The 22,794-nt window shown below is 46.4% G+C and overlaps 1 protein-coding gene across 4 annotated transcripts; it reads left to right on the top strand.

Annotated features, from left to right (window-relative positions):
- Positions 1 to 2,561: 2,561 nt before the first annotated feature.
- Positions 2,562 to 5,399, top strand: FFAR2 (free fatty acid receptor 2). 4 transcript variants are annotated; one of them, XM_059382427.1, is made up of 2 exons: positions 2,562 to 2,693; positions 3,662 to 5,399. In XM_059382427.1, exon 2 carries the CDS (start codon positions 3,669 to 3,671, stop codon positions 4,656 to 4,658), a length of 990 nt encoding a protein of 329 aa, XP_059238410.1. In that variant the 5' UTR covers positions 2,562 to 2,693; positions 3,662 to 3,668; the 3' UTR covers positions 4,659 to 5,399. The 4 variants fall into 4 exon arrangements, with proteins under 4 accessions (XP_059238410.1, XP_059238409.1, XP_059238411.1 ...); XM_059382426.1 differs by having other exon boundaries at positions 2,563 to 2,698; XM_059382428.1 differs by lacking the exon at positions 2,562 to 2,693 and adding an exon at positions 3,094 to 3,171.
- The last annotated feature ends 17,395 nt before the right edge of the window (positions 5,400 to 22,794 follow it).

Here is a 22,794-nt window from a genome sequence, read left to right as displayed (position 1 = left end):
CTGGCTTGACATTTTTAAGCCCACTAGCTACAGTATGGAGAATTAGCTGTCAGGGTGTGAGTGGCTGGGAAGGAGACAGTCACGGCCCCTGACAACCTCCTGGTAACAGACTGTGGCTTATATTGGGATAGGTGAGCTAGGATGATGGAGATGGGCAGGAATGGATGCCTTCAATGGGCTCTGAGAACTATGTGGGACTGTACTGAGGGGATAAGGCAGAAGACAGTATTGGCACTGACTCCAAGGTTATGGCTCAGGGGATGGAATGGGAATAGTCCATGGCCCAACACACAGAATGCTAGAAGGAGACCTCATTTGATGGAGGTCTTAAGTCAGCTCTGAACGCGCTGAATTTCATGTGCCTGGCAGACATCCGAATGACAATGTCTACGAGGCATTTGGACACATGAATGTTCAAGTTCACAGGAGCCCAGAATAGATTCAAAACTGCGCTTTATGAAGATGGTAATTAACACAGCAGGAATGCATAAAACAGATTAGAGAGAACATAGGACCAGAATAAGAGACAACATGGAGCCAAGTCTTAAGGGACTCAAGCATTTAGAGAATGACCAGGGAAATGTGGGCTAGTGAAGGTCACTAAGAAGTGACTTGGGAAAAGGCTAGGAAACCAGAAGAACATAATATAGGAGAACTCATGGAAGAAGAGTGTTTTCAAGAAGGCTATGGAAACTGTGTTGAAGGCTAATAAGAGAGGAAGAAAATGTCCACTGAATTTAGGAGCATAGAGATCACTGCTAATCTTAGGAGGAAGAGATCCTATGGAAAAATAGGGATATAACCCAGATTAGAGTGGGCAGGGGACAAGAGCGTGAATAAGGAAGTAGAGAAAGTGATCATATATAATTTTAAATAATGGGCCCAACTTCCTATTTTAAAGCTGGGTTGTAATGATGATGATGAAAGAAAACAACTTGGACGAGATTGTGAAAGACATCGCCTTTGTGAAAGCTCAGCCCTTGAATTCAGCCCGAGAGGTTGCGTTTCCTTTTCCTGTGACATAGGTGGGTGTTGTGAGTCATGAGTTCAAAGTTTCCTTTATTATGTTACCTTCATAACTACCCCAAATGTGGAGGACGGGGTTCACTGGCCCCTTCAACACAGGTGACATGCCAGTGACAGGAGGAAGGCACAGAGCAGGGGAAGGACATACAGAAATAAAACAGTGGTCCTACTCCTCAGCACCTGTGTGCCAGAAGTTTCTGCTGGGCCATTCAATCCAGATCCTCAAGAATAGTTGCAGAAAATCATAAAGGCAAAATGACACAAATATTTTTGGTAGCAAGCAACAGAGAACGGTCTCTTCCTTAGTTCCCATTTATCTGGGAAGTGCACGTGTGTGCCGGGAGAAGGAGATAAATGCAAAGATCAAACTCCTTGGTTCTAGAGGAGGGTAGAGCTGAAGAGAAACAAAAGCTAAATATTAAGATCTCTGGACCCCAGGGTTCTAGGCTACAAAACTAATGACTGACTGAGGAAATGACTGAACAAACAACAGGGGCGAGTATAAGTGCTGGGGAAAGAATTCTGAGAGCAGGGGTCAAGCCACAGATGGCAAAACAGACAGCCATTCCCTAAATCAAGAGGAAAACGTGTTCTGACTTGGTTTCCTCAGATGTGTGTATTTGGACAGGAATTGAGGAGCTTCTAACCTGGATCTCCACAGAGGGGGAAAAGTAAGGAAGGAGCAAGGGTGGCTCAGAGGCTGGACCCAGCCTACAGGGAGAGGGAACACCTGGGGGAAAGACACGGGAGCCTGAGTCCAACTCCCCTGTAGAAAGCCACACAGGCACATCCCGCCTCCTGAATCCTTGACACTCCCCCAAGTCAGACAGCACATCAGTGCCCTCAACCTCTGGATATTTTAGCAAGTGGCTCATTCTCTCTAAGGCTGCCAGCAGGCTTCCAGTTACCGGCACCCACTAAGCACTCAGCGCTGGCCCATATGCTTCATACATGCTATCTCATCTACGCCTCACTGAAACCCTGGGAGGTAAGTATTCCCATCCTCACTTGACCGAAAAGGAAGCTAAAATTCAGAAAAGTCCTCTGCCCCAAGGCCCCAGGAAAGGGACTTGGATTTGAGCCCACACCTGCATGACTCTAAAACCCATGCTATTTCCACCAGAACAAGACTCAGGCTAGGCGAAACCCATCTGTCTCAATCAGGAGAGCAAAAGAAACCTGTTGGGGAGCAGAGGATAAGAGACCACATAAAAAAGAAAAAAACTGAAGACTAAAAGGGAAAGAGGAGACTTCTTTTCTGAAAATGAGAAGAATTACAAAAGATATTGCCTAGAAAAGAGAATATAAGATCATCTGACTTGAGAAATAGGAAAAATGCCTGGGAATGAAAAAATAGTTCAGGACCCAGAGACAGAGAAGCTGGGTTTGGAAGTCAGAGCGAGGATCTCTAGGGGGAGACTGAAGATGCTGGCGGGTGCCCCATCCTTCAGGTTTGAGAGAAGACAGCGTTCAATTACTGACCTTCCTCTCTCTGGTCACATGACTTGTGCTAGTATAAAAGCTTTCTACCAGCAGGTTCCTTACAATTTTTTCCTGTGTGAAATGGGCAGTAGCAGTGGCTAGAGCGCTATTCCTCTTTCCCAGAAGATTTCAGACTTCCCTTCAGGACTAACCCCAAGAAGCCATCTCTCTGGACTGAAGACAAGGCAAGGTGGCTGGCTCAGTGCTTGTGCTCTGGGAAGTGATGCTAGGATCTGGAGTGGAGGGGGAGGTACTGGGGGGGCTGCTGGAAGCCTGTGAGAAACTGGATGTGAGGCTCATACCTAGAGACAGGAGCCAGTGTAGGTGGGGTTGAGGAAACAGACGGGGACCTCAAGCCCAGAGAGAGGATGGAGGGGCCGGGCTGTGTTTGGGCAGCAAGGGTTACAAGCCAAGTGGAACCTGAGTGACCCTGTTAAGAGTTCTTCTGTTGAGAGTCAAAACACTGGACTTTCATGAATATGCTCTAAAGTCTCTGAGGGGACAAGCCCCAAAAGATAACACAGGTTCACCCTTCCTTCCCTCTGCCCCTCCCTTACACCTCCTTAGCTTCCTCTTTTCAGTACTAGTCCCAGAGTCTGGCATTGGTCAGGGGAGAAAAAGGCGGAGGAGAATCTGTGTTCTGCAAAAGGAGAGGAAGAGGAGGTAGGGGGATGGGTTGGGGGGGGCAAGGCACCTGCTTCCTGGGCATGTGGCAGGATCCGGTGGAGAGCTGGCACTGGGTCTCACAGCCTGGATTCTCCCGAGAGGTAGCTCACGGCCCTCCCCTCGTGAGATGAGGCTTGCCTTTTCTCTCTGCAGATCTCTAGTAAAGAACTTAAGGAAAGGTGGAAGCTGATAACTGTAGCTTCCTGTATCTGTGAGGAGAGGAGAAAGCCAAGGGTTGGTCCCCCCCAGAGACACATGATGGCAAACGTAATAACTACTGCTTAATATCCCGCCCCAGGCAAAGTCAATAATTGCTCTGGGCTGTTCTGGCAGGTGGTGTGAGCAAGCGGTGGTGGCAGCAGAAAGCTTTGGTCTGGGAAGGGAGAGCACCAGGGAGGATGTCTCCATCCTGAACCAGAGCTGGGAGAGGGGGACCGCAGGCTGGGAGTGGGACCTCCTGACCCTGCCCTTTTCCAACCTCTTCCAGAGCCATCATGACCTCCTGGCGCAACCCCCTCATCCTCACGGCCTACATCGTCATCTTCCTCACCGGTCTCCCGGCCAACCTTCTGGCCCTGCGGGCCTTCATTGGACGCGTCCGCCAGCCCCACCCTGCCCCCATCCACATCCTCCTGCTCAGCCTGACACTGGCGGACCTCCTGCTGCTGCTGCTGCTGCCCTTCAAGATGACTGAGGCCGCGTATAACTTCCGCTGGTATCTGCCCGAGTTGCTCTGTGCCCTCACGGGCTTCGGCTTCTACAGCAGCATCTACTGCAGCACATGGCTCCTGGCGGGCATTAGCATCGAGCGCTACCTGGGAGTGGCTTTCCCTGTGCAGTACAAGCTGTCCCGCAAGCCTGTGTATGGAGTGATTGCTGCCCTGGTGGCCTGGATCATGTCCTTTGGTCACTGTACCATTGTGATCATCGGTCAGTACTGGAACTCAACCCGGAATAGCACGAATGAGGACGGCATCACTTGCTACGAGGACTTCAACAGCTCTCAGCTGAATCTGGTGCTCCCAGTGCGGCTGGAGCTGTGCCTCTTCCTCTTCTTCGTCCCCATGGTGATCACCATCTTCTGCTACTGGCGCTTCGTGTGGATCATGCTCACCCAGCCGCATGTGGGGGCCCAGAGGCGGCGCAGAGCTGTAGGGCTGGCTGTCGTGACGCTCCTCAATTTCCTGGTGTGCTTCGGGCCTTACAACATATCTCACCTGGTGGGGTTTTTCACGAAGAAGAGCCCCCTGTGGAGGGCTGAAGCCGTGGTGCTCAGTTCCCTCAATGCCAGTCTGGACCCGCTGCTTTTCTATTTCTCTTCGTCAGCTGTGCGCAGAGCCTTTGGAAAGGGGCTGCAGATCCTGCGGCATCGGGGCTCTTCCCTGCTGGGACGCAGAGGCCAAGAGACAGCAGAGGGGACAAATGTGGACAGGGGTGTGAGTCAAGCAGAGGGAGCTCCGAGTTCTGACTTCACCACAGACTAAGGGTGCTCTAGACCTTTGGAGGCACTCTGGGTGACACAGGCATTGAACAGGCTAGGAGAGGGGGAAACAGCAGGGTTCCCGTCCCAGAGTCAGAAATCCACAGACCAAGCCACTGCTGGGGCTATAAAAAAAATCTCTCTCTGAGGCTTGGTATCCTTTTCTGACTGAAGTTTTCTTCCCAAAGGAGCACAGCTCCAGGACAAGAGGAGAAATGGTTGGGCCTAGAAGCACTCTCAGATTGGGGTTTCGGAAGCAATGTAGCTAACACAAAGGCAGTCCTTGTGAGATAGCTGGGAACTGAGGATGATCAGGCTGAAGCAGAGTCCTAAAGGAATCTTGCTACACACCTTGAAACACCACCCAGACACTGGTCTAGCTGTGGATAGTAGAAAGGAGACAACAGGGACGAGATGGATGAGAACACCAAATGAGGTCAAGGAAGACTCAGGAAGACTATGAGTCAAGAGGACTAAGCGGGAGGACTGAGGACTGTGCCTGCTAACGATCTAGGTTTGCACTGTATTGCTTTGACCTGCCGCTTTGTAAGTATGCTCCAGTCATCATGTGTATAGCTTGTCTCCCCGTATTAAACCTGCCTGAAGTCTGGGTCTCGTCTTCTCCCTCTGTGGCACCTCCACACAGGTCAGGACCCAGCCTGGCCAGTCAGAGGTCAACACAGACTAGCACAGGAGTAGACAAGCTGGACTGGCAGATTGAAAATAAAGATGGCAAAACGCTGAAGCAAGTGTTCACAATTTCTGTGCTTTTCTACAGGTTTGGGGAGGGTGAACATGCAAAGAAGAAGCCGACTCAGCAGCACAGGGGGAGGGTGATGCATGTGAAACCACAGAAGTATTTTAAGGTCAGGGTGTAATGAGTGGAGTTGGGGGGGGGGGGTGGAAGCCGGTTGCAGTGGGGGAAGAGGGGGGGGGTTTGGGGGGGGGGGGGGGGGGGGGTGGTGAATCCTAACTTAACATTATCAGGTGGACAGGGGCCTAACCACGTGATTCTCCCACTTAGAAACCTGCAATGTTTTCCTATTGTCCAAAGTTTTGGTCCCAGGAACTCTTATCCTATCATTCCATTGCCTACTTCTATCCAGTCTCCCCGCCCAATCCCATCTTCCATTTCTCCACAATAAGGACCCCTCGGACACTCTCTTGTTAACTGCCCCTAGCCCCAGTCTAGTGGTCTGCAAGAGAGGTCATACAGCAGAATTGCATGCAGACCTACAAAAATAGTAAAAAATAGTACACATGGCCCCCTACAATCTACTGGCTCTTTAAGGGTGGGACAGCAGATGAGCTTTGAAAAGCTTCCCAGTGAGTATGCTAGACAGCTCAGGAAAGGAATCACTGGCCCAGCTCGGAGGCCCAATCTGTCCAAGAAAGCATCCTTCAGAGAGACCCTTCCTGCTTCTAAGTCCCTCCCAGTGCAACCCCATACTCCCTCAACTTCTGCTTACTTTTTCCACTTTCATAAAACCCCACTCAATAGTCATTTTCTCCAGAAGGATTTTCTTTATTATTCCCACCCAACAGAGAGCTCACTTTCGCTGTTTTCCTTCCTCAAACACCACTGGACTTGTGCAAGAGCCCTGACTTCACTGTTGGTCCTGCTTCCTAGCTGGATGGCCTTGAGCAAGTCCCGACCTCCAGCCTCTATTTCCAAACCATAATCACGAGGATGACGGACGCCTCTCAGGGTTACTCTGCAGTGCCAGTCAGACTGTGTATTTAAAATTGCTGAAAAACTTTATAGTAACACTTAGCTTTAAGATAGCGACCCAAGTGAAATACAGTTATACCCCTGCTTAGAAAAAATATAGTAAGTAGAAATTTATTTTTTTAAGATTTATTTATTTGACAGAAAGAGATTGATCACAAGTAGGCAGAGAGGCAGGCAGAGAGAGGGGGAAGCAGGCTCCCCCTCTCTGAGCAAGAGAGCCCGATGTGGGGCTCGATCCCAGGACCCTGAGACCATGATCTGGGCCAAAGGCAGAGGCTTGAACAACTGAGCCACCCAGGCACCCCTATAGTAAGTAGAAATTAAAAATGATGGAAATCACATATTAGAGAGCCAACTATATAGGCTGCTTTAACTTAAAAATGTGTGAGAAAGAAATCTGGGATTTCCTGCTGACTATACATCTGGGATGTATTACACCTTCCAAAAAAGATAATTTGATTTTGGATGCCATTAAAAGAAATAGAGTCTAAACAAGTTGAAGATAATCCCACTTCACTAAGGTCTTAAATCAGTAGCATGTTCAGCATCTGAGCAGCACATTTTTAAAGAAGATTTATTTATTTATTTGGGGGGGCAAGTGGAGGTAGGGGCAAAGGGAGAGAATCTTTCAAGCAGACTCCTCACTGAGTGAGGAGTCCGAGGACCCCACATCCAATGAAATCACAACCTGGCTGAAACCAAGAGTCAGGCACCCAACCGACTGAGCCACTCAGGTGCCCCATGAGCAGCACATTTTTAAAAGACATTAACTCAGGGGTGCCTGGCCTGCTCAGTCAGTACAGCATGTGACTCTTGATCTCAGAGTTGTGAGTTTGAGCCCCATGTTGGGTGCAGACATAACTTAAAAATAAAATCTTTAAAAAAGAAAAAAGGACATTAATGCAAGGAATCAAGCCCAGAAGAATTAACCAAAATGTTTCGGATTTAAAACCATATAATGACAATGACGACTGATGACAGTGACATGTAATAAAAGCCAGACACTGTTCCAGAGAAGTAGCCTGAGATGATTAAGGGAGCTTCTCAAGGTCAGCAAGTGAGAAGAAGCATGAATCCAGGTCTGCCTTTCTCCAAAGTGCCTGCAATTTCCATTGACTCATGAGAAGCAAGTAAGAGAATTCTGGATATGTGGCTGAACCAAGATGAGGTCCATCACACGGAAGACATGTTCTAAGTAGCTCCATGGGGAAGAACAACAACCACCGGCAAAAGAAGCATGGAGCTGCCTCTCAAACAGTCAGGGCTGTTTAAAAGATTTTATTTATTTATTTGACAGAGAGAGAGAGAGATCACAAGTAGACAGACAGGCAGGCAGAGAGAGAGGGGGAAGCAGGCTCCCCGCTGAGCAGAGAGCCCAATGCAGGGCTTGATCCCAGGACCCTGGGACCATGACCTGAGCGGAAGGCAGAGGCTTAACCCACTGAGCCACCCAGGTGCACCCCCCTGCCCCTCCCCCCCCGTCAGGGCTGTTTAAATGGAACTGAGCTAACTCAACAAGGAAGTCATCCCCCAGTTCCAGCAATACTGAAATGGAAGATAGAAAACACCCATCTTGGGACATTGAGGAAACACACATCTGGTAAGAGTAGAACCAGTTAACTGCTAACCCCCTTCCAGCTCAGCAATTCCCAGGGTTTCAGAGACACAGCTGCTCTTCCCAATCATAAAAGTGAAAGAAAATTTCCTGACCTGGTTTGAGATTTTCTGGATTAAGTTTTTGCTACTCACTAACAAGTAGTTGGTCTGTAAAAAAGTCACTTGATATACAGCCCATTTCTGGTAAATTAATAATTCATTTGTTCGACAAATATATATTGGTACCTACTATGAGCCAGATACTTTTCCAAGGGCTAGGGATACAGTACATAACAGACAAGGGACCTGCCCTCTTGGGGCTTCCATTCCAGTATGAAAAAATTGTTAATAAGCAAGTAAAAAATAAGGTAATTTCAGAATATGCCAAATGGTATTTACAACTGGACTAAAATAGGAACATGGGAGAAAGTCTAACGAGAGGTTAAGGGAGTTTAGCAGATTCTCCTGAGTCAGTGATGTTCAGCAGAGAGCTGAATGATGAGAAGTTGCCATACAAAGGCCCACGGAAAGAGCATTCCAGAAACAGGAACTGCTGATGCAAAGGGAAGGAGGAGGGAGAAAACCGTAGCTTCCTAAAGGCTGACAGAAGGCTAGTGTGGGGCTCAAGCCATGGTCTACAAACTTGGGCATATATGAGGATCATGTGGAGAGTTCACATCCCTACAGTTTCAGAATGAGTAGGTCTGGGAAGGGACCCAAGAGACTATAGTTCCAACCATCCTAGGTGATACTGATGCTGGTGGCCATGACCACACTTAGAGAACCAGTGCGCTGGAACACAGTGACTTAGGCAGAGAGCTATGGAAGATGAGGTCAAGGAGGTCAGCACGGACCAGACCATGCAAACCTTTTAGGCCATATATAGAAGTCTGAATTTATTCTAAGAGCTTTGGAAGCCATTTAAAAGTTTTTAAGCAAGAAAGCAGAATGATCTAATTTCTGTCTTAAGTCAGTCACTCTGGTATCTGTGCCCACCACTGAATGGAGATGTTTATTAGGATCAAGGAGAGAATGTGCATGCCAGAGCTAAGAACCATACCACATCACAGCGAGCATGCAGGCTTTGCATCAGAGTGGTAGCTCCCTGACAGTAGGGACTGTTTCTCCTTCACTAGAATTGGCTGTCCAAGGACGAAACGGCCAAGAGGAGGCCCTTCTAAGTTATTATAAATCTATTTGATAAACAGATGTCCCTAGCGTGTGCTAGAAAATGTTTAACAACTAGGTTTCAGGATTGGTGGGGAGGGGTTTGGTAGAATGGGTAACAGCAGGGTGGGGGGTGGTGAAGCCCTGATTTGTAGCACTTGCCAATTTCCGTGGTCTATATACTCCCCTGAGGGCTGGTTTCTACCAACATCGAGATGCTGAATGTGGGTCTGGCAAGTGAGGTTTATTATCAGTTCTTGCAAGCCAGCATCACTGGACGTACCTCCCGGCACGTATGCTCAAGTGGCAGACGGAACACATCCTGTTTGAGAACATTTTCTCTCTCCCTGGCTACCTATAGTACAAGGCTCTGGCATAGGACTTTTGAGATAATAAACACTGGCTAAATGTGGCTCGCTGGGCCTGATCCAAGAGGATCTGGGTGGCTGTGTGATTGTGAGACTTCTCTGAATCCGCTGTAGGATGACAGATGGGTAAACAGAAATATTAGTGCCTGGTTAATGAATAACACAGACGGCAGCCTAGAGCCGCTACCAGGAAACAGGAGTGTAGGGAGCTGGCTTAGCCTGACTTGGGGGCCTGACCAGCAGGAAAGGGGAACCTGGCATTGACTATTTCACTTCCTCTTTCTGGAAAAGATGCTGTTGTGCCCCTTCCTCAGAAAGTCTCATCTGACCACACAGCCAGAGCTCTCCTATAGTAGTGTTGTGTGTGGCGATCGCTGTGGTTCAAGAAGGTGGGGGTGGGCAGGCTGGAGAGTGTCTGAAGGAAAACATACAGCCAAGATTCTAATCACTCCCTTAGACTTCCCTGCCCTTTACCTCCAGGTTTTTGTCAGTTCTCCCTCCCCTTTTTCTTTTTTCAGCTTTCTCTACCTTCTGCGGTTAAATACTTTGGCCCCATTTTTTTTTTTTCATTTTTTTTCTCTAGTCACAGGAAATGAGGACATTTCTCATCTACAAATTGCACATTCGACCAGGAAATTGGGCCAAAGATCTCTAAGTCCTCAGTACTGGCAGTCCAGTAACCTACTTGGCAAAGGTTTCAATGTCTAGTAAAGATGAAGATGGGAGGTCAGAGAGGGAAGGGGGTGTGGCGTGGGCAGCTGGCCACCAGCAGCTAACCCAAGGAGGGGCTGCCCCAAGCTCCAGTAAAATCTCAGGCTCCCTCTCCCCATAAGTTGTCCATTGCCATCTGGGAGGCCGCATTAGGATCAGCCTCAAAGAGACAGGGTTAGGAAAGTTAATATACTGCTCTCGGATCTAGATTTTTTTAAAAATATTTATTTATTTATTTATTTATTTGACAGAGATCACAAGTAGGCAGAGAGGCAGGCAGGGGCGGGGTGGCAGGGGGTAGGGGGAGTAGACTCTCTGTTGAGCAGAGAGCCTGATGCAGGGCTGGATCCCAGGACCCTGAGATCATGACCTGAGCCGAAAGCAGAGGCTTAACCCACTGAGCCACCCAGGCGCCCCTCAAATCTAGATGTTTTCAATAAAAAGCCAGTAAGCACGTACTGTAGTCTAGAGTCTCTAGTGTCACAGCAGACATTACATTGTTACATTACACTGTTCAATTCAACCTTCCACAGGTGTAAGCATTTGTTAACCCACAAAAGTTTGCTGAGACCTACTATGTGTCAGGCCCTGCTCCGGGTGCTAAAAACACAGCAGTGAAGAAGAAGATTCCTGCTCTCATGCAGCTCACACTCCAGTGGGAAAGTGGAACAGGAAGACTAATACAAAGATACTCTGAGGCAGGGCTAAGAGCTGTGAAGACACTAAGACAGATTCAGGGATAGAGAATGACCTCAGGAAAGGGAAGAGGTGGCTACTTTTGAATGAATGGCTTGGAAAGTCCTCTCCAAAGTGACCATCTGAATGCAACCAGAATGCCAAGAAGGGATCATGTATGCCAAGCACTGGCGTGGGAAGGTTGGGGAGGGGGGATGACGAATGCTCCAAAGTGTTCAACACAGTGCAAGGCTTGAATAAGCTGAACGTGCACAAAGAACACAAAGGCCAGGGTGACTGGGGCTTAGTGACTGCTAGAAGAGCCAGCAAGGGTCAGATCACAGGGATTCACAAAGGTTTTTGATTAAGCAGCGCCACAGGGGACCACGTGGGTGGCTCCGTCAGTTAAGCATCTGCTTTCGGCTCAGGTCATAATCTCGGGGTCCTGGGATGGAGCCCCGCATCGGGCTCCCTGCTCAGTGGGGAGCCTGCTTCTCCCTCTCCCTCTGCTTGTGCACTTTCTCTCTGTCAAATAAATAAAATCTTTAAGCAGCAGCAGCACAGCAGATGCCTTCTCCCTACTTCACAACAAGAAATGCTGAGGGCCAGAGGGGCTAAGTGTCATGTGTCAACCCCCATCGAGATGGGTGTTCTGACCCCAGCTCTAGGACCCCAGAAATGAGAAGCACACACTCTCTTTCATTCTCTCAATCTGTTACCCTACTGCGGAAGAGAAAGGTGGGCAGGACACACGATCCATGCCGTGGGCTTTTTGGGAGGAATAGAAAGTTGTGGAGGGAGGGAAAGACTGATTGGCAAGATTCTGAGCAAAGATAGGAAGCGGAGGCAGAACAGACACCTAAGTGTGAGAGCAGAGACCGGCATGGAGAGCCAGCTTCTGGGATGGAGCAGTGGCCAAGGAGAGGTGGGATCCCTGGGCTCTGAGGAAGAGATAGAGGTAAAGAGACATCCCATGCTGTCCTCATGTCTGCTGGCCTGGAACAGAAACAGCAGTGGGAGGACAGAATCATGACACCTTGGGGAATCGTAGAAAGCCTCCAGTCCAGTGATTTTCAACCCAGGCTGCACACTGGAGCCACCTGAGGAACATCTAAAAATGCCAGTGCATTTGGGTGTTTTATTTAGTTAAAGGTCCCCAGGTGCTCAGGAAGCTCAGAGGGTCACGAATCACCGTATCTGGCCCTGATGTTCTGCTGGACAAGCCAGCCGGCTTTCCAGGAAGGCAGCAGGGCACGTGACGGGGTCTGAATTCAGGCTTACACTGTGCACCTCAGCTTCTCCAGGCTGTAGTTTTCTAACTGAGAAGAGTGGGGCTCATAAGTTATTGCAATACCGCAAGGACTGAATGAGTTTAATGTTGTACATACAAAACAGTTTGAAAAGCGTCTGACAGATGTTCCCACAGTAGGTGTCCACACACGTTTATCTAAGGCCATCTTTTTAAAAGGTTAAGGCCATGTTTCTGCAGAGAAGGATGCTTCTGCCTCCAAATGCTTCTCCTGGCTCGAAGAATCAATCTCCAGCTCTCTCTACGGCCGGCAAGGCCCTGCAGGATGTGATACTCATCCATCTGCCCAAGCTCTTCTCCCTCTCCCATGCCCCCTCCCTCCCACTTCAGCTTTCTGGCTTCAGAGCCTTTGCAGGGATGTTCCCTTTTCCTGAGGTCCCCTTCCCCCAGTTCTCACAGTGGCAGAAACTTCATCTTTCAGGCTACCTGGGACTTACACTTCATTTACTCGCTGGATTTTTTCCCCAACCCACTCCAAAGGTGCCTCCCTCTGATAGATACCCTCACTCACATTATCCTGAGTTCCTGATTTTACTGCCTTTACCACAATCTAAGATCATCTATTTTTGTCTTACCCGCTACTTTCATGAAAGACACATGTACACTTACTTTAATGAGTCAAATGGTTTGCTATGAAAAACAGTATCCCTCACCCTCTTGCCTCTCCCAGGGCATCTACCCCTTCCTGGAGGCAAGGGCTTTCACCTCTTTTCAGCTAAAGACCTATCCTTTGTGTCTCTAAGAAAAACTTGCTTATGTTACTATACTTCTTCATTTTTTTCGTATCAGGTTTTATCTGTGAACTTCCCCTGATGGCAGATAAGGATTAGCACCTTTTAGCACATGCACATTTCTACTCGGTATCTCAGTTACGTCATAACTGTGTTAGAACAGGGCACCTGGGTGGCTCAGTCGGCTAAGTGTCCACCTCGTGATTTTGGCTAGGTCACGATCTCAGGGTCATGAGATTGAGCTCTGCATCAGGCTCCAGGCAAAGTCTGCTTGTTCCTTTCCCTCTGTTCCTTCCCCCGACCCCCACACTTGCTCTTTCTCAAATAAATAAATAAATTCTTTAAAAATAAACAACAACAAAGTAACTGCGTTAGAATATTCAATGCTTCTATTATTGTGACTACATAAATAGTGGAGCTCTACAAGACACCGGGATTACTCTTCTACCCCACACAACTTTTTCCCAACCCCTATAATTAATAATTACCTCATTTTTCATTTGCTTCCTTTTCTACATGCATATCACTAATTCTAACCAAATTCTTTGCCAAAACCTTCAGAGGTATTAGCAAGATATGGATTTCATTTTCCTGAAGAAATCTTTTCCAGAACTTTCTGACCTGCTCCTATGCAGACTGGCGGCTGTTTATGTCAGGTATACAGCTGGTCCCTGGATACTCTTGGAAAGGCTTTTTGCTTTACTGCTCTTCTTTCTCTTCCTTGGTTTATGCTCTCTAACAGCTTCTTTAAATAGTAAATGTTTTAGGGCTCTGCATGTCAGAAATTATTCTACCTTCATGCTTAATTGGTAAAGGCTACGTAAGGAATTCTAGATTGGAAATATTTTTGTTCAGAATTTTCAAGGCATCACGATATTGCCTTCTAGCTTCCGGTCCTGTGGATAATTCCCCAAACACTTTTGATTCCTTGTTTCTGTCCTTTTTCTCATTGGAAGCCTGTAGGTGCCTTATGTTTCTGACAACTATTTGAAAATTTCATCTTTTTGTGCTAGGCATTCAATGGGCTCTTTCCATCTGTAAAATAATACCCCTCAGTTTGGGGAATTTCTCTCAAAACATGTTGTCATTTTTTCCTTTCTTTCATTTTCTTTCTTCTCGCTTTCTGGAAGACCCATTATTTGGGGCATATTGGACCTCCTAGGCTGGCCTGCTAATTTTCCCTTCTCTCCTATTTTCCACCTCTCCACTTTTTTCTAGAGACAGAGTGAGTGTGTGTGAGAGGGCTGCAGATGGATAAAGAGAGACTCTCTTTCTCGGGCAGACTCCCTGTTGAGTGTGGAGCCCACTATAGGACTTGATCTCATGACCTGAGCCAAAATGAAAAGTCGGACACTTAAGTGGAGCCACCCAGGCACCCCAATCTCTCCACTTCTTTGCCCCACTTTCTGTGGGGGATGTCAAGTCTATCTTCCAAGCCGTTCCATATAATTTTTTCCTTTTTGCTACCCCTTTTCATTTCCAAGCACTCTCCTTTATTCTTGACCTTGTTTCATGGTTGTAATATCCACTCTGATCTTCCTGAGGAATTTTCATCTCCCTGCTCCAAGCTGCTTTTTTGGCATGGGTCTCTATTCCTTTATGTTAGAAGTTTTCATCAGGTATCTGGTAATTCTTGTTTGTCTATTCATCTTAAAGGGAAAGAAATCTTTTTTTAAGATTATTTATTTATTTGACAGAGAGAGAGAGATCACAAGGAGGCAGAGAGGCAGGCAGAGAGAGAGGGGGAAGCAGGCTCCCCACTGAGCAGAGAGCCTGATGCGGGGCTTGATCCCAGGACCCTGGGATCATGACCTGAGCCGAAGACAGAGGCTTAACCCACCGAGCCACCCAGGTGTCCCTAGGGAACTAATTTCTTTGAGGTATATAAAAAGCATAAAAAGGTAATAGGACATGATTCCATGGTTTACTTTAAAAGCAGAGAAAAAGAGAAGGAAAGAAAGGAAGTGAAGAAGCCAATATAGTAAAATCTCAATGACTCCTGAATCCAGGTGATGGATAAATTAGGTTCTATAGTATTATTCCCTGTACTTTCGATCATCTTTGAAAATATTCAAAGTAACAATGTGATTGTTGACAGGATTCAGTTCCTTGAAGGCTATTAAACTGAGGGCCTTAGTTCCTTACTGGCTGTGGCCTGGAGGCCTCCCTCAGTTCCATACCACGTGGGCCTCTCCACAGAGCTGACTTCCACCGTAGCAAATAAGCAAGAGTGGACAAGACAGAAAGCAGCCTTCTTATAAACCTAATCATCAGCATGCTCTTCCACCATTTTTTCTCAGCCCTTTCTGAAAGGGAGAAAGAATTACACAAGAGTGTGAATACTAGAAGGTGAGATCACTGGGGCCATCTTGGAGGCTGCCTTCCATAGATACAAAAAAATGAATGAAAGCTATGAGCACATGAATTAGGCTTCACCATAGGGTGATTCTACCGGGTCATCTAGGTGGGGAACCTCCAACATCAACACTAAGGGTTTTTACTCTTGGGCTGATCAAATTTCCCAGAAAAACAAAAAAATTAACAAATGAGTCTTCTAATCTCCGGCCTGGAGGATGAAAGTTGCACTACCAGTCAGTTAGGAGCAAGAGGAGAAGAGGGCTGGGGGTGTCAACATCCAGCATTCCTTTAATTTCCTTTTTACCTGCTGATCCCTCTTTCAATTGTCTGGTGTCCCATGTTCCAAAGACGCTCTGTGTTATCCTCTCCAGAGAATAAAATGTAGGTCTTTTCCTGGGTGAGGAGAACTGAGGAAGAAATCTGGGGATTTTTAAAAAATAAATTTTCAATGAATCTTTATGTTAGTTTTCAAGGTTTTGTTGCCATCCATTCATGAGCTTTATGTGGACCGTGTGGTAAAAATTTGGTTGAGTCCTGGCTTTTCCTGCCATTGGCTTAGGATTCCACTTCCATGGGTCTACTAAATCAGTTTCCACTTACCACTCATTCATCATCTTTCCAGCTTCCAAAATTTTGTTGGCATTGCATCCTATATTATTCTCCCTGTCCTTGTGGCTCTAGGGCCTTTTTTTTTTTTAATTTTTTAATTAGCATATAATGTATTATTTGCCCCAGGGGTACAGGTCTGTGAGTCATCAGGCTTACACATTTTATAGCATTCACCATAGCACATACCCTCACCAATGTCCATCACCCAACCACCTTCCCCATACCCCCTCCCCCTGGCAACCCTCAGTTTGTTTTGTGAGATTAAGAGTCTTTTATGGTTTGTCTCCCTCCCGATCCCATCTTGTTTCATTTTTTTCCTTCCCTACCCCCCAAACCCCAACTCTGCCTCTCAGATTCCTCATATCAGGGAGATCATGTGATAATTGTCTTTCTCTGATTGACTTATTTCACTCAGCATAATACTCTCTAGTTCCATCCACATCATTGCAAATGGCAAGATTTCATTTCTTTTGATGGCTGCATAGTTTTCCAGTGTGTGTGTATGTGTGTGTGTGTGTGTGTGTGTATCCCACATCTTCTTTATCCATTCATCTGTTGATGGACATCTAGGTTCTTTCCATAGTTTGGCTATTGTGGACATTGCTGCTATAAACATTCGGGTGCACGTGCCCCTTCAGATCACTCCATTTGTATCTTTAGGGTGAATACCCAGTACTGCAGTTGCTGGGTCATAGGGTAGCTCTATTTTCAACTCTTTGAGGAACCTCCATGCTGTTTTCCAGAATGGCTGCACCAGCTTGCACTCCCACCAACAACGTAGGAAGGCTCCCCTTTCTTCGCATCCTTGCCAGCATCTGCCGTTTCCTGACTTGTTAATTTTAGCCATTCTGACTGGTGTGAGGTGGTATCTCATTGTGGTTTTGATTTGTATTCTCTAGGGCCTTTCTAAAAAATATCTTTACTGTCATTGTAGTGTGATTTCAGGAGAGAGCCAAAGGACATGGATATGTTCAATCCACCATCATTAGCCTCAAGTATTTCTTCTTTATTATTATTTATCCACTTGTTTGTTGTCTGTCTCCCCTCTTGAATGTAAGTTCCAGGATACCTTATCTATTTCATTCACCTCTGCATCCCAAGAACCATTCATAACACAGGTAGATGTTCAACAAATGACTGAGCCAATTTGCCGAAGACAGAACCCTGCTACTCTCTATCAAAAAGCTGGCAGCAGACCCATGGCTCCTGCCTTCTGTCCAGTGCATTTCCTGCCACAGCATGTGTGGGATGTAGGTAATTTTGCTAACTAATGATACCTAACAGGTTATAAAGTGCTTTACATGTTACAAAGTGGTTTCAGAATGTTATCTCACTTGTTCTGGACAATAGCCCAAGAGCCAGATAGGAAAAGGATTATTACTGGCCCTAATATAGTTATAATCCTTGCCAAGAACTACCCTATGTCAAAGAAATCACCAACCTTGTTCCTTACTTTTAACCTCAGGCTTGTTGCCATTTGGCTTGGTCTCTCCCATAACTACCTCTGCAAATGGAAACTTTAAGGCCTGTCATCTCTCAAGGAAATAGTCCTCAAGGACCAGAACCAGCTCTCTCATAAAGAAGGAAACAGGTGCACACATGGGTAAATAATCCAAGGGCCTTGGGCAAAAAAGATGTCTGAGTTTTGTGACATGATTGGAGCAGGAAAAAAAAGAAAAGTGGGTCTCTCTCCATTTTAGTAGAGCATAGAGAAGAGGTTGGTCCTCCTTAGGTCCTGAAAGGAACGGGAATAAGTCCCAGAATTAATGAGCAGTATATGTACAGTGGGGAGAGAAGGGGAAGGAAATAACCATCTACCATAACCAGAGGACTCCCTTTTTAAAAAAAAGTAATGACAGGGGCGCCTGGGTGGCTCAGTGGGTTGGGCCTCTGCCTTCGGCTCAGATCATGATCCCAGGGTCCTGGGATGGAGCCCCGAATAGGGCTTTCTGCTCAGCGGGGAGCCTGCTCGCTCTCTCTCGCTCTCTCTCTCTCTCTGCCTTCTTGTGATCTCTGTCTGTCAAATAAATAAATAAATAAATAATCTTTTTTTAAAAAAGGCAATGACAAACTATAATATAACATAAAGCCATCAAAAAACACTCAAAGACAGCAGGTTTTATAAAACGATGACATGAAGATCTTGGGTTCTAAGACTAGCTTGGACTCTGGGGAATCTGAACTCTGTCTGAGGACCCCCAGGGAAAAGTAAAAGCAGGGTACAGGGACCCTTGATGGAAACAAGACGCAACCTCAGAAGTCACACTAAATCCCAAGGAAGGGCACAGGTCTCAAACCCCACACCTTCCCTGTTGTCCTCTCTTGGAATCTGCCTGCCACCTCCTGGGTAGATAATGTTATTACCTGCCTCCAGAGCCTGGTAGGCCCAGGCAGAACAGAGGGCGTGACCCCTGTTACTCATGTGCCGCCAGGAATCTCTCAGAAGGGATGAAGAATTGGAAGTCTGTACCAAATCAAGTCTTGAGTGGAAAGAGGTTCAAGACATCTTATTAAGCTACAAGAGCAGTTGCAGACGGGTGTAAAGAAAACAGTGTTATCTATAATATTAAAATAAATACAGAGGTATACCTCAGAGATGTTTTGGCCTTCGTTCCAGACCACTGCAATAAAGGAAGTCAATTGAATTTTTTGGCTTCCCAGCAGATATAGAAAGAATATTGTAGTTTATTAAGTGTGCAATAGCATTATGTTTAAAAAAGAAAAGCAGCAGCAATGTACATATCTTCATTCAAAAATACTGCATTGTTAACAAATGCTAATCATCATCTGAGCTTCCGGTGAGTCATAATCACTAATAACAGATTGCCATAACAAATATAATTATAAAAAGTTAACGAACCATGAGAAACTATGGATCCCAGGAAACAAACTGCGGGTTTCAGAGCGGAGGGGCGTCGGGGGATGGGGTTAACGGGGTGATGGGTACTAAGGACGGCCCATGTTGTAATGAGCACTGGATGTTATACACAACTCATGAATCATTGAACACTACATCAAAAACTAATGATGTACTAACACAATGGCTAACTGAACATAATAAAAAAAAAAGAAAAAGTTACAAATATTACAAGAATGACCAAAATGTGACACAGAGACACAAAGTGAGCAAATGGTGTTGGAAAATGGCGCTGAGAGATCTGCTTGACACAAGGTAGCCATAAACCTTGAATGTGTAAAAATAAATGCAGTTTATCTCCATGGCACAATAAAAAAGCAAAGAACAGATGAAGTATATGCCTGTATAGAGTAACAGCACCTACGTGTTCAGAGACCTTCATCCATGCGGACAGTGCTTCCACACACACCATTCAGCTACTCCTTACCAAAGCACAACACTGGTACTGCCTGACTTTTCCACTTACAGAAAGGGAAATTGAGACTTAAGAGTGAACATTAAATCACTTGCCCAGTATCTCACAGCAACTAAGTGGCATGGGTAAGACTAGAACCTGGGCCTGTGTGACTCGGGAATCTGAACTCTCAGCCATTATCTTACACCACCTCCTCAAACAGAGCGTGACCATACACACACATATGCGTGTGTATGTGGAATTCTGAAAGGTTCTGCAACAGTCAACAGTGGTTACTTAAAAAGTTAGGGGAAGAAGAAGTAGGTCAACTTGCATCTGCTACTTAACATAATTCTGCACTGTTTATATTTTTTCAGGGGACAGGCATTATTTTGTGATTAAAAATACAAAGACTTATTTTAAGTGATATTTCTTCTCCCCAAAAACACACAGAGAAGAAAATTCAAATTAGTCTAGCATTTAGGCCCTGTTTACTGAGCAGTTATCATGTCCTACACTGAGGGTTAAGGACTCCACATTTAAGACTTCACTGAATTCTCACAACTGTGTCTGCAAGGAGGTTATTATCGTTCACCCGCTTTACAGAAAAGGAACCTAAGGCTCAGGCATGTGAATTGACCTCACCAAGGTCACGTAACAACGCAGGGACTCAACTCAAGTCCGACTGGTTTTAGAGTCCATGCTTTCACCTACTAAGTATGCTAGTCTTGCAGGAATGATCACGATGAAAATAATAACACTTTAAGTGCTTACCATGGGCCAGACCCATGTTCTTCATGCATAATGTCATCAACCCTCCATGGTGGGGCACCTGGGTGGCACAGTTGGTTAGGCAGCTGAATCCTGGTTTCAGCTTAGGTCGTGATCTCAGAGTTGTGAGCTCAAGCCCCGAGTTAGGCTCCTTGCTTAGCTTGGAGTCTGCTTAGGGTTTTTTCTCCCTCTCCCTCTAACACCCGCCCCCCAATTCTCTCTCTCTCTCAAATAAATAAACCTTTAAAAAATCTCCATGGCAATCCCAATTTTATAGATGAGGAAACTGAGGCTCAACAGAGAAGAAGGCACCTATTTGCGCATGGCCACCCAACAGAATTGGGACCGGAATCCATATCACTGTACACATATCCACCAAGAAAAGAGAGAGTGCAAAAATAAAACAAATCACTTAGGGGTGCCTGGGTGACTCAGTCAGTTAAGCACCTATCTCTTGATTTCCACTCAGACCACGATCTCAGGGTCATGAGACAGAGACCCACAGCAGGCTCTGCACTCAGTTTGTTTGTTTGGGATTCTCTCTCTCCCTTGCCCCTCTCCCACCTTGTAGGCACGCATGTGCACACTCTCTCTCTTTCTGAAACAAACAAAAAACCAAAAACAACAAAAAAGCACTTATTTGCAATTCAGGGATCACAGATTTGGATAGCAACCAAAATTGTGTCCCTCTCCAGGGAACAAAAGTCAAGGGACTAATATATACAAGCATATATTGTTTACAAAAAATTTTGATTGGTTTTCATGACAAAAAACTAGCTGAACTGAATGTAATTGCTTGGTAAGGCTATCATTAAGCAAAGCCTCTTACTGTTGCAGGTGTTCAGGCTGTGTCCTTGCAATATTCGCTGTTTGACCCAATTCAGAATTTCACGGGTTTCACCAGTGGGAGTGCATAAGGCCCATCCATTTAATGGCTTCCCAGCTCCATCTTAAAGCCCCTTGACACAAGTGACCCCATGTCACTTCACCTTTCACACATGACACTGGTACCCACCCAGTTGCTCAGGCCCAAAACTCAGTAGTTATCCTTGACTCCTTCCTTTCCTTCCTTTCCCTCCCCATGTCCAATCCTCTACCTCCAGTTGGTTCTAGCTGCCAAGGTACAAGCTCACTTCTCACTATCCAGCTATTTCAGCCCCAGTGGAAGACACGACCAGCAATCATCTGGGCCACTGTGAAGACTCCCCACTGATCTCCATGCTTCCATTCCTTCCTCTCGGTCCCTATCCCATTTACCATCTATACTATGGTCAACATGGTCTTTTTCAACTCTCTTGATAAATATCCTCTCACGCAGCCTTTCTCAGGGTCTTAGAAGAGAATTAAGCCCCCCAGAGAATGGTATGAGTGACTGTTTTCTCAATTTTCCTAAGGATGATACTAGCTAATAGCCTTTTCTCTCTAATCTAATAGATGACCTACTTCATTGTGTGTAATGGATTCCTCAGAGTGTCAGGGTTTGATTCTCTGCAAGAACTGGGTGGAGAAGGCTGCAAAAGTTTCCTGTCACGTTTCAAATACCAATGGCTAGAGCCTACTGGGCCTTGATGACCTACAGGACACCACATTCCCACCTCTGCAGGCTCATCCTACTACTTTTTTCCTGCGAACGAGAGCTGTTTTCCATTTCTCACTTACAGAAGCCTCATTCCTGCTTCAGGGCTTTTGGAGATTCGGCTCCTTCTGGCTGGAGATCCTATGCCCCTGGTCTTCCAGGGTCAGCTCCTTCTGTTAGTCATTTAGGTCTCCGCTCAACTATTACCAGCTCAGAGAAGCCCTCCCTGACACCTTAAAGAGACACTGTCAGTCCTGGCTATTCCACTGCCCTTGTTTTCTTTCTTTTACAGCACTTAATTAATCATGATCAGAAAGTGCCTTCTTTCTGTAATCACTTTCCAATTGTGTGTCTCCCCAGTTAGAGCTGAGTGCCACAGGGCAGTTCTGTTTTCCTCAGGGCTGCATCCTCAATGACCACCAGAAAGCTTTTTCACAGGGGAGCAATCTGCAAAAAAAAAAAAAAAAAAATGCTCAGAGAATTTGTCAGACTTTCATTATGTGCCAGTCACTGGTCTAGGCGCTTTGCAATGTGTCCTATCAACCCAGCACTATCCAATGAAAATATAACGTAAGCTATTTTTAATTTTCTAGTAACCACCTTAAAAGAGAAAAGAAACAGAATTAATAATAACATATTTAATTTAATCTAACATGTTCAAAGTACAACCTGTAACAGACTACAAGAGAGAAAACATTTTTGGTACTCCTCCATCCCTCCTCTCTGCCTTTGGGGTCATGAGGAGTTCTGCGCTGTCTCAAAGTATGGGGACTCATAGGCTCCCTCTTCAGGACCGAACCCCCAGTGGCCCGCAGCCAAAAAACGGGGGCTCAGCTTTCCCGCCATTTTTGTACTTTTCCGTGTGCACTCACCCTTCAGGGCCTATATCCCGAGAAAGAGGGCAGGCAGTCCTCAAGTGAAGTCTGAAGACGCCTTCCCGTGGCAGATGCTAAACCCAGACCGGTACAAAACCCGGCCAGTGGAGAGCTCTGGGCCAGCAGCACTCTTAACCGGAAGTGGGCCTGAAGGACTGGGAGCAGGGACTCCAGAACCAGGGAGCATGCGCAGGATAGCTCCAACCGGAAGTGCACCAGGAAAGAAGGGAAGCATCCAGTGAGCTGACTGAAAGCTGTGGTGTTCCTCCCGACAAGAAGCGAATGGGCCCGCATGGCAAAGCTCAAGGCCCAGGCCAGCTAGCAGGGCGAGTGGAAGAGAAGGTAGTGGTG

This window comes from Mustela nigripes, chromosome 17, assembly GCF_022355385.1.
Source record: "Mustela nigripes isolate SB6536 chromosome 17, MUSNIG.SB6536, whole genome shotgun sequence".
Lineage (NCBI taxonomy): Eukaryota > Metazoa > Chordata > Mammalia > Carnivora > Mustelidae > Mustela > Mustela nigripes.
This window is presented reverse-complemented; position numbering and strand designations above follow the sequence as displayed.

Coding starts and splice junctions, on each gene's coding strand:
- FFAR2 (XM_059382427.1), top strand. CDS start 3,669: ATGACCTCCTGGCGCAACCCCCTCATCCTCACGGCCTACATCGTCATC.